Source organism: Pinus tabuliformis, chromosome 4_2, assembly GCF_031772625.1.
Source record: "Pinus tabuliformis cultivar Carrire ecotype Pingquan chromosome 4_2, CPIR1, whole genome shotgun sequence".
Classification (NCBI taxonomy): domain Eukaryota; kingdom Viridiplantae; phylum Streptophyta; class Pinopsida; order Pinales; family Pinaceae; genus Pinus; species Pinus tabuliformis.
This window is the reverse complement of record NC_142304.1, coordinates 855,048,931-855,060,418: the sequence shown is the minus strand read 5'-3', so window position 1 is coordinate 855,060,418 and position 11,488 is coordinate 855,048,931. Positions and strand designations below refer to the sequence as shown.

Here is an 11,488-nt window from a genome sequence, read left to right as displayed (position 1 = left end):
TGGATATGGCTAACATATTGGCCATGGCCTCACCTTTATAAGATTCTTTCTTCAGGGGAACTGCAATCGAATGCATATCAAATGGGCACAAGAGCTTTCAACATTTGAAATATCAATACTTTGAGAGACATGCACCAAGGGCTGCATCATTTAGGATTTGTACTCAGTTTAGGTGTCATATTCAAGGGGAAGTTGTTATGCTTTCCACCACTTCATAGATTGTTAGAGTGATGAAACAAAAGAGGCTCCCTCTTGAGGCTAGATTATGTCATTCATATCAGCTGTGTTGTTGATGTCCTAGCTCAGCCAGGTCTTGCCAAAACTCTGTTGAGGTTCAAAATTTATTATAAACTGAAATGTCTTCACAAGAATTGACCTCATAAAATGCCATAATCACAAGATATGCCATACATGGCTGTGATTATGGCTCGCAAGACCCTTAGACTTTGAGCAATGAGGCTCGCAACATCACTTACGATTATGCACTCTACAATTCTGTGACCAGCTGAATGTCAAGCAATTGAACCGCGATTTAAATCCTATTTTGTCAGCAATAAGTACTATACTTTGTCTTTATTTAGTGTAGAGAACCAAGCACTTATTCTGCTCATCTATAGAAGGGACAATGGTTGTTTGCCTATGAGGTATAAGGAAATCCTATCAGATGTTTTGTATTTTCGTATGGAATTGAATCATACTCCTGCACACTGTAACATTCATATATATCAACCTGTAGAGGCTTTAATAACACCTAGTATTCTGGTTAGTGATTTTATTGGACCTCATGTGCATATCCTACATGCACAAGATGGACTATTCATATGTTACAAGGTATTATTCTTATTATTTAGGGTGCACATCTTCAGGTGCTCAAGAACGATTACTAGAACAGTCAGTTAATTCTGCAATTTAAAGGATGAAAAAGGAGGTTATAGGAGTCTAGTTTTGGTTCTCATCCACAATGTCACACTAGTCTGCCTGGGCATGGTTCTCATGGTTTAATAGTGACTTGAGGAGTCATAATACCACAGATCACTAAACACGAACAGCTAAGGTAGCCCAAGGACAATAGCCATCTTTACACATTAATTAACAGGTCTTACATTAATTATCCTAGGGGGTTTTAATACTTCCAAATGCTTAAAAAATAGTTAGCAGAGCATTCACATTACACATTCCAGCAATCTTTTCTATAAACCAACCAAATGCAGTCAGGAGAGCCCTCCTTTTAAACTATACAACCTTATTGTTAGTATGATCAACCTTATTTTAATATATAGTGTGACAAACCGTATGTGACAGGCAAGTGGAAAACTTTTCTCGCAATTGACTAAGCGACGTCCTGCGAGCGAGACTTGAGACGGAAACCCTCGTCAGAAGTATATGCTTGGCTCTTTTCCAAACAAATGAAGAGTCAATGAGGTTTTGTGTAATCACTTCTGGTATCGTATTGGGTTATTGTTAGAAGCGATAATTGGATTCAGATTCTCATCGAGTGAGTTGTTCTGCTTTCTCAATTTGAGAGGGCTTGTTTGGAGGGAAAAATGAAAGAGGACATACAAGAATAGTGAGGGGAAAGATGCAAAGGAAGAGGATTGAGAACATCGCCAACAGGCAGGCTACATTTTCCAAACGTAGGTGGATTGCTGAAGAAAGCTTACGAGCTCTCGGTGCTCTGCACTGCAGAAGTTGAACTTGTGATTTTCTCCCCAGCAGGAAAGCTCTATGAACTGTTTTTTAGTGCAAATTCTACTATTTTGATTCTAATAATCATGGCTATGCAAACCTCATGAGATTCTTACTAATAACCCCGGTGGTGCAAGCCCTAGTAAGCTCGATGTTGAAAAACTTAGTGTAAAACCTCCAAATCGCTGGTTTTGTTGTAGTGCTTATTAGAGAGTATATAAAAAATTTCACACCTTTTTATGAGATATGGGAGGAAAACATGTTAAAGATTTTTAATAAATATAAAATTTCCAAAATGATGCTAGTTACGTGTGATTCTTTTTTCATTGTTTGTGATTATGAAAAATGAAACTCAATGTTTTTTCATTAGTGCACACATATTTCATTATATAATTGCATACAGAAAAATCATTCTAGAGCCGATAACAATAAAAGTGAAGAATTTATGGTCCAATATTATATTTAAGGGAGATGTTTAAGGATGATGTTTGAATTTTGTTTTTCATTTTAAGACATTTGGAGCAAATATTAGGAAGGACTTTGAGAAAGGATTGTCCTTGATTTTCGAAAATGGAGTTGTTCCTTTCCAGCCATATGCCCCAAGTGACCATCAAAGGGAGAGCTCATATGTTTTTTGGATGTTTTCTTTATAGCCATTTTTTTACACATATCCATAGAGTCCCCATGCCATTGATGTGAATTACTTGTTCGGTTTTTTTTAACCAAAATTTTTAACCAAACAAGAAAAATTAAAAAAATGCCTCAAGATCAAAGACTGAAACAAAGACCTATTGACATACCTTTTAAAGTATGGAAAGAACTTGTAAAATCATATGAGAAGTTGGATGCACAAAGAAAAGCCGGCAATGAGAGCATTCAGGTATTGAATTTTTCATTAAACATTATTTAGAATGTATCAATACTTATAAGTATCTTAGACATGTATTTGTGTGAAAATAAATTGAATTGGTTTATGTTTAAGGACAAGGCATCCAAGGCGAGGTTAACCAAGACAAAAGTCACTCATCGTAGTGGCCAGAAAGGTTTAAAAGCACTGATAACAACCTTTGTAAGTATATTAAACATGTGATATTTTTTTAATAAATTTTGTACTAGAAGAAAGTCATTGTTATCTAATTTCTCCCTATTTACTGATTGATAGGAACTAAAATATGGAAGATCTCCAAATCATTTGGAAAAGGAGGTGCTGCAGCAAAAGAGATGGGTTGAATTTGTTGTTTGGATGGATTCTATGGTATGTAATCTTAGTTGGATTTCCAATATACTTTTAAACCATATTTTCATTTTATTTTTTAGTACTATTAGATATTATATCTTACCTCATTTTATGGTTAACATTGTATAACAAAAACATGCGTTGTGTTATGTAATTAATACTAACATGTAATATTATTTTTTTTTGTCAGAATGCTATAGGTAATGATTGCCAAGACGATGATCCAAATTATGTTCAACATATATCAGGAGATGATGAGGATGATGGTGGTGAAGGAGGAGATGATGATGATAGTTGCGATGTTGGTGATGATGTGGATCAGAGTAATGAGGATGGTCAAGATGATCATGAGGATGATCTTGGTGGTGGTAGCTAGGCATGCACATGCATTGTTTTTTATGAAGAAATTATTGTGTAGAATGACATTGTTATGTTTAGATGGGTGTTGTGAATTTACCCAATATCAATGAGACATTTTGATTTTGTAATCATACGATGAGTTTGATTTATGTATGTTGTTAATTTATCGTAGAATAACGATATTCATGAAATATTTTGATTTGTTAATCATATTTGAATTTTAGTTGTTTTGATTAAAAATAATACTGATTTTATTAGTATTATGTTGCTATTTTATACATGTTTTGAAAATTGTTAATGACACATTGTTATTTTTTTGGATGGATGTTGTCAATTTCTCTTAAATTTTTTTACAAATGATTTTGAATTGTGATATCTGCTTTAATGATATTTAGAAACTATCATATATTTCACTATGAATCTATAAAGGGGGTCATATATGTAAAGAAAAATATACTCTATATAAGAAGTCAAATGCGGATGTAACCATGGATGCAAAATTGAAAGTAAAATTGGATGTTAAACTAGGAATTAATACAAAATGCAAACAATTGACATACAGAGTGTTTTAAATTAGAAGTGAAAAATTGTGCAATATTTGACACAAAGAAGGGAACAAAACATGGCATACAAAAGGATATCAAATTGGGCAAAAACAAGGACACATAAATGGGCACCAAATTAGATGCAAAAAAAGACAACAACTAGATGTAAAATAAGATGCAAAGTTTAGTGTTAAAAAGAAGCAAAAAACGTTACAAATTAATATGCCAAATGATGATGCAAATAATGGTGTAAATTTGGGATGCAAACTTGGGTGCAAAAAAGGAAAAAGAAAAAGATGTAAGAAAAGACATAAAACAAGATGCAAAATGGGGCTGAAAAAAAGGTGAAACCAAGGATGCCATATTGGATGTAAAAAATGATTCCTAATCTCATGCAAATTTAGGCTTGAACTCAGAAACAAAATTATATGCAAATGTGGACACAAAATGAGGCAAAAAAAGATGCAAATTTGGATGGTGAAAACGATGTAAAACTAGACACCAAAAAAATGCAAAATTGGATGAAAAAGTCTGTGTAAATAATGGTGCAACATTGGACACAAGTAGACACAAAAAATGGTGCAAAAAAGGGGCATAAAATATCTTAAAATTGGATGCAAAACTTGGTGGAAAAACAAATACGAAATTAGACGTAAAAAATGGCTCTACATTGAATGTACCATTAGACACAAAATAAGATGCAAATGTGGACACAACACATGACTCAACATAAGATGCAAATATAAATGCAAATTTGGATGCTCAAAATGATGTAACATTAGATGCAAGAGATGGTGTTAAAAATGATGCAAAATTGGATGAAACAAATGATGCAAAATATTGTGCAAAATGAGATGGGAAAAATGGAGACAAATCAAACGTAAATGTGGATGTAAAAAATGGTCCAAAAAAAGATGCAAAAATGGGCACAAAAATGGATGCAAAATTTGGTGCTAAATCAAATTCAACACATGGTGCAAAGATAGGCACCAAAGCTGGTGCAAAAATAGAAGCAAAAACTAGTGTAAGACTAGATACAAAACCTGGGGTAAGACTAGATGCAAAAACTGACACAAAATGGATGCATAAAAAGACGTTAAATTGGATTCAAAATACAGTGTAAACTTGATGCAAATGATGGTGCAAAAATGGAAGCAAAGAATGACACAAAATAGGAAGCAAAAGAGAATGAAAAATAGATGAAAAAAATGACACAAAACTAGAAGCAAAACTTGTCATAAAATAAGATGCAAATCTTGGTTCAAAATTTGACGCAAAAAATGATGCATAGTTTGGTGTAAAAAATGATGCAAAATCTAGCGTGAAAAAGGATGCAAAATCAGTTGCAAAAAAAGACGCTTTAAAAATTGTACAATAGAGCCAGATTTAGCGCCAGGTTGCTCATCACAATTACAAAAAAAATGCACTAAAATCTGGCGCTAAATCTGGTGCAAATCGCTGGTTTTGTTGTAGTGATTAGCTTTTCCATATTCGAGTTATTTCCAAACATCAAAATACTGATACCTTGTTTGATAGTGGCTCATAAGTAAATTTGATTTCTGAAGAAATTGTAAAGAAATTGGGATTAGCAACTACACCTCAGAAGAAACCATACCCATTAGGATGGTTGAATGATAAAGCACAACTACAAGTGACTAGACAGTGCAAACTCAAGTTTTCTTTTGGGTCAGCATTTGTAGATGAGGTTGAGTTAGACATAATTCCTTTGGATATATGTGGAATTGTTTTAGGAAGTCCTTACTTGTATGATAGAAAAGCTATTTTCTATAGAGCTGGTATCTACTTGTTAAAGATGGAATCAAATAATTTGTAAGAGATCACAAGCTCAAGAATAATTATACTCTCATAAATTCTGGGCAGATGAAAAGAATGATAAATTCATGCAAACAATTCTTACTAATGGTTGTAAAGGAAAAGAAACCTGATAAAACTAATGTATTTGAGGGCTGTAATGCTCAGCAGCAAGCTGATATAGAAAATATTGTTTCAGAGTATGATGTCCTGTTTCAGGAACCTAAAGGTCTGCCACCCAAAAAGGAAATAGTACATGATATTATTTTGTAGCAAGATGTTCCATTGCCTAACATTAGAATGTACAGGTTGTTTGCTTTAGAGAATGCTGAAATCAAGAAGCAGGTGCAGGAGTTGCTCGAGAAGGGGTTCATCAGGCCTAGCACATCACCATGTGGGTCACCAATCGTTTTGGTGAGAAATAAAGATGGCTCGTGGAGAATGTGCATTGACTACCGAGCACTGAATAAGATAAAAATAAAAAATCGTTATCCCCTTCCTTGCATAGATGATCTTTTAGATCAATTGAAGGAATTTGTTTATTTCACCAAGCTGGATTTGCATAGTGGATACCATCAGGTCAGAGTTCCAGAGCAAGATGCATGGAAGTCTGCTTTCAAAAAAAAGCAGGGATTGTATGAGTGGCTGGTTATGCCTTTTGGCTTGACCAATGCCCCTGCTACTTTCATGAGATTAATGAATGTTGTACTCAGGTCTTTTCTTAATGATTTTGTTATTGTGTATCTAGATGACATTCTGATTTTTAATAAAACGTGGGAAGAACACTTAAAGCATGTTAAGAAGACATTAGATGTTTTGAAAAGAGAAAAACTTTATGTTAAACTCTCAAAATGCGAATTTGGCAAAACATCTCTAAATTATTTGGGTCATATAGTAGGGGGCGGTGAATTGAAAATAGATTCCTCTAAAGTTGCAATCATTGTAAACTTGCCTAAACCCAAGTCTGCTACAGAAGTGAGAAGCTTCTTAGGAGCAACAAAATATTGGAGGAAGTTCATTTCTAACTTTTCCTCAATTGCACCTCCCTTACATGCTTTGACAGGATTGAGTGAGGTGTTTCAGTGGGGAGGCAAACATCAGAAAGCCTTCGACACCTTGAAAGAAAAGATTAGTACAACATCTGTACTAGCACTGCTTGATCTACAAAGACCATTTGAGATCCAAACAGATGCCAGTGACTATGCCATGGGAGCAGTGTTGACACAGCATGGTAAGCCCATATGTTATCATTCTGAGACTTTTAATCCTGCAGTAGTTAACTATCCTACATATGATAAAGAATTGTATGCATTAGTTCAGAGTGTGAAAAAGTGGAAACATTACTTAATGGGCAAAGAGACAATAATACATACTGATCATCAGCGACTTCAATATCTACACTCCCAGACCAAGTTGCAGCAATCAAGACATTATAGATGTATGGGTTTTATACAAAAGTTTCATTTAGTCATCAAATATAAAAAGGGCATACATAACAAAGTTGCAGACATGTTATCTAGACCCATTATAAATGCATCTACTATACTTAAGCATAATTTTGTACTACATGAAAGCTACATTGAACAATATGCTCAAGATATAGACTTTGAAGATGTATATGCAACTTTGAGTCAAGGCAAAAAGGTAGAAGAATTGGATTATCATGTAAAGGACCGACTCTTATATCATTGTGGGAAACTATGCATTCCACAAATAGAGAGAGTAAAGATAATTAGAGAGGCACACACTTCTCTGATATGAGGTCACTTTGGGGTAAGTAAAATAGTTGGACAACTGCAAAGATTTTGTTATTGACTGAAAATGAATGAGACAGTTTCTAGATATGTAAGAGGGTGTACTATGTGTGCTAAGAGCAAGCCCAACAATAGAAAACTAGGCTTGTACACTCCTTTACCAATTCCTTCTCACCCTTGGGAAAGTGTTTCCATGGATTTTGTTGGAGGACTGCCTAAATCTAGGAAAGGTCATGATTATCTGTATGTGGTTGTGGATAGGTTCAGAAAAATGTGTATTTTGATACCTTGTAATAAACAGATTACAGCTGAACAAACTGCAAAACTATTCTTTGAACATGTATGGGTTCATTTTGGATTACCCACTTCTATTGTATCTGATCGAGACACCCGGTTTGTGGGGAAGTTTTGGTCAAGTCTGTGGGAGTTGATGGACACCAAATTGAAGAAAAGCACAGCTTTTCATCCACAAACTAATGGCCAGATAGAAGTAGTTAACAGGACAGTGATCCAATTACTCAGAGGATATTGCAGTAAAAATCCTAAGCTTTGGGATGAACATTTGTGTTATGTGAAACATGCTTACAACAGAGCAAAACACTCTTCTACATAGATATCTCCTTTTGAGACTTGTTTTGGTTTCATACCAAGGTCTCCCTTAGATTTTGTCTTTGTTAAAGATACCACAGTTGATGGACACAGTGATGTGGACAAGGCAACTAGGTTCATTGAACAGATCCAGGAGATCCACCAGGCAGTACAAGAATAACTAGAAAAGAGCCAAGCCAAATACAAGGCTAGGCATGAAAAGCATCAGATGGAGCATAGTTTTGAAGTTAGACACCAGGTCTGGTTGTATATCAGCAAGGACAGGATGCAAGGTGAAGGTAAGAAGCTAAAGCCCACTAGGTATGGACCTTTTAGGATACTTGAAAAGATTGGTGAAAATGCTTTTCGCCTTGATCTACCAGCTTACATGCACATCTACTCAGTGGTAAATGCAGATTGCTTAAGATTGTTTGAACCTTCTCTAATTGAGGATCCTAAAGAGCAAAGTCAATTGCCTTCTATTGATGATCTGCTACCTGAATATCTTAACAAATTGTAGGAAGACACAGTCTTGGACAGGAAGGTGAGGATGACGTGCAGAGGAGATGTTGAGTACCTCAGAATTGAACTCAAAGATTCGAAGCCGAGCAGTGCAAAGCGAATTGAGATTGGACAAGTGAGACAATAGTACCCTCACTTAGTCGATGCTTGAAAGAAAACCAAATTTTGGTGGTCCAAAAGCTTTTCAGTGGGAAGGTCGTGATCCGAATTGGATCCATACAGAGTGATAAACAGAGCCATGGCTGTACCAGGTCAGGATAGACTTCAAAGAATTTACAACAGTGATCAAAAACACCTCTAAACCAATGGCAATGGTAGCCAGCATGGAACGACGAGGACTTCGGTCAAAGTGCACTGGCCGAGGCCATGGAGACTGTGTGAGAGGCGAATTTAGCCCCTGGGGGGCCCTGATCGGGAAACAGAGGCAGTTTTTGATGCGCGCTTAGCGCTAATCGCGCATTGATGGGCGAAAACCCTCAAATTGGAGAAGCCCCGAGTGCTCGGTCTCATGAGAGCTGGAAAAACTGTGGGATAAAGGCTAAAGAGCTAAAGGCGGGACCTGCTCCGAAAATCGGCGGTATTGATAGGGGGAACCCTCAAATGGTAAGCGGAATTGGAAAAAATGGAGCGATCCCACTCAGTGGTCGACGCGTGGTAGAGGAGGAAAGAGAAAACCGCCGCTAATCGTGCGTTAATGGTCGAGCAAGTCAACCGCGTGAAACGTGCGTATGGCGTCGGATCTGGAGTCCCCAGATCTAACAATGGAGATCGTGCCCGATGGTAAAGTGGAATCAACGGGGGATTAAGCCGTAGTTTGTAAAGACTTGACGTCCAATTTGACTGCTAAGGTAGCAGAAGACTCATTCCACGACATAACGGAAAAACCAAATCGATGAAGCGAATTGGCACAGCTGCAGGAGGACATGTGGCCACTCCTTGTGAACCTGATGATGACGCCGAACAGGGAACTCCAAGCGAAGGTGTAGCAGGCGATCCGATGGGAAGTGGAAGAGGAATCGAACAACCATGGGCACGAATGGCCTTAAAGCCACGAACAGAGAACAGAACAGACACAGAGACAGAGAGAGAAAAAAATAACGACCAGAATCCTGAGAGGAGGACGGAACATAGAAAGGAAGAACAGAGAGAAGAAAGACAATGAAGCAATAGCTAAATGGAAGACAGAGGGCCGAGCTGACCGAAGGCAACATCGAGCACCAGAGAGCTTGAGGGATTCAATCCATCCCAGAGAGGATCTGTCTGGACTGAGCACCACATTGGGCTCTCTCCATTGTAGACCAGAAGGTCACAAAGCTGGTAAGGAAAAGAGTTTGTGTACTCTAGTGGCTTGGGGAGTCCAAGAACCGCCCTTCCAAACAAATTCCATTTCAAGAGACTCACATTGAGCTCCTTCATTGTAATTCTCTGCTTCAAGACACAATAAAAGAAGGCCACCACTGAAAGCTGGACTGGAGATGTAGCCCTGGAGGATAGGGTGAACTCCTTATTAAATTTTTGTGTTCTTGTATTTTCTTACTGTGTTTCTCTGTTGTTTTCCTTTTCAAGTGTCTATGTATTTTCAATCTGATCGATCTGTTGCTTAAATAACATAGACACACACACCAACACATGAGTCTGTAATATCTTCATTTAATAAATCTTTAACTGATTTCACTCATAGGGTGATTATCAAATCAAGAAATCTACTCAATGTCGCAATATGAAAAACATTGTCACAATGTGACAAGAAATAAAAGAAAATGTTGTAGAATTTTCCACTGTAGATCAACAAATTAAGCAATATACTAAAGCAAAATACAAGATCTACTTCTACAACAAACTTTGCGGAAGCTTAATCGAATATGAGCAAGATCGAATAGAACACATATAACTGAGAATGAGAAAGTAATCACACATGAACACAAAAGAATACTCTGGGGAAAGCCTCAGCCTAAAACCCTGATCTCTGTAATACCATACAAGTGGAAATATATCTGCATTACACAAAGCTTTAGCTCACAAGCTATCCAGCTCTCAGTACAATCCCTCTGTTGCTCATAGATAGTCAGAGGCTTCTCACAAACCTTCTCCTCTGCCCTCCAAGCCTTCTATTTCCTTGCGCAGTTTCTCCTGGGGTTCAATGCTGCCACCTGTGTGAATTTACCTCTCACACAACACATTAAACTCAAAGGTAACTGTGCAGTCCTGAAGGAGATAATTCCTTCTGCAAGGTTGAGTTTCTTATATAGGAAAAATCCTCCAACTGATAATAAATTGTCCCGTGCTTTGATCTCAACTGGGTCTTTGACTGAATTGACATGCATGAGTTATTTATGAGAGGATATTTAGTTATCTGAAGTGCAGCAGTTACATGCATGCATGCATTAACTAACTGAACTCATAATCAGTTCCACAAATTGTTGGAACTAATCTAATTAGACTTAACTCAGATAAATGAGCTAACTAATTACAACTCATCCTTATCCCCTTAATTAAGGGATAACTTCCTCAATCAAAGGAATAACTGTTGCACATTGTCTTCACATAGACTTCATGTTTGATTTTTTACAGCTAATTAACTCAAGATGAATTAATTAATTATTTTACAAACATCTGTTAAGATCAAATTCGAATTTTACTTCTCAATTTTAGTTCAAGGACTAACTAAAATTGGAATCTATCCTGAAATGCTATTTTTAGCACTTCTATTTGATCATTCCTTGTTGCTATTTCCAACACTGGTACCTGAGATGCTATTTATAGCATTTCTTGTTGCTATTTTCAACACTCCCTCTCAGCAAGAAGGGCATTCAACTCGAACTCGATCCTTAACCTTTGGAATGTTCTACATGCAACACTTCTCCCAAGTGTTGTTGCTCTAGCAACTCTAGAAACAAAAAAAATCTCCCAACTGACCTCCCTGTTGGGCTAGAAACATCCTCTGATGCTGAAGCTTCCTCTGCTGCTGACAAGTGCACCCTCTA

The 11,488-nt window shown here is 36.8% G+C and overlaps 1 protein-coding gene across 1 annotated transcript; it reads left to right on the top strand.

Moving 5' to 3' along the window:
* The first annotated feature begins 2,115 nt into the window (after positions 1-2,115).
* LOC149172359 (uncharacterized) lies at positions 2,116-3,435 on the top strand. The gene is made up of 4 exons (XM_089427698.1): positions 2,116-2,566; positions 2,669-2,755; positions 2,849-2,941; positions 3,114-3,435. Exons 1-4 carry the CDS (start codon positions 2,444-2,446, stop codon positions 3,297-3,299), a joined length of 489 nt encoding a protein of 162 aa, XP_089283824.1. The 5' UTR covers positions 2,116-2,443; the 3' UTR covers positions 3,300-3,435.
* Positions 3,436-11,488: the final 8,053 nt, after the last annotated feature.

Coding starts and splice junctions, on each gene's coding strand:
- LOC149172359 (XM_089427698.1), top strand. CDS start 2,444: ATGCCTCAAGATCAAAGACTGAAACAAAGACCTATTGACATACCTTTT. Junction 2,567..2,668: donor CCGGCAATGAGAGCATTCAG/GTATTGAATTTT, acceptor TTTATGTTTAAG/GACAAGGCATCCAAGGCGAG. Junction 2,756..2,848: donor AAGCACTGATAACAACCTTT/GTAAGTATATTA, acceptor ACTGATTGATAG/GAACTAAAATATGGAAGATC.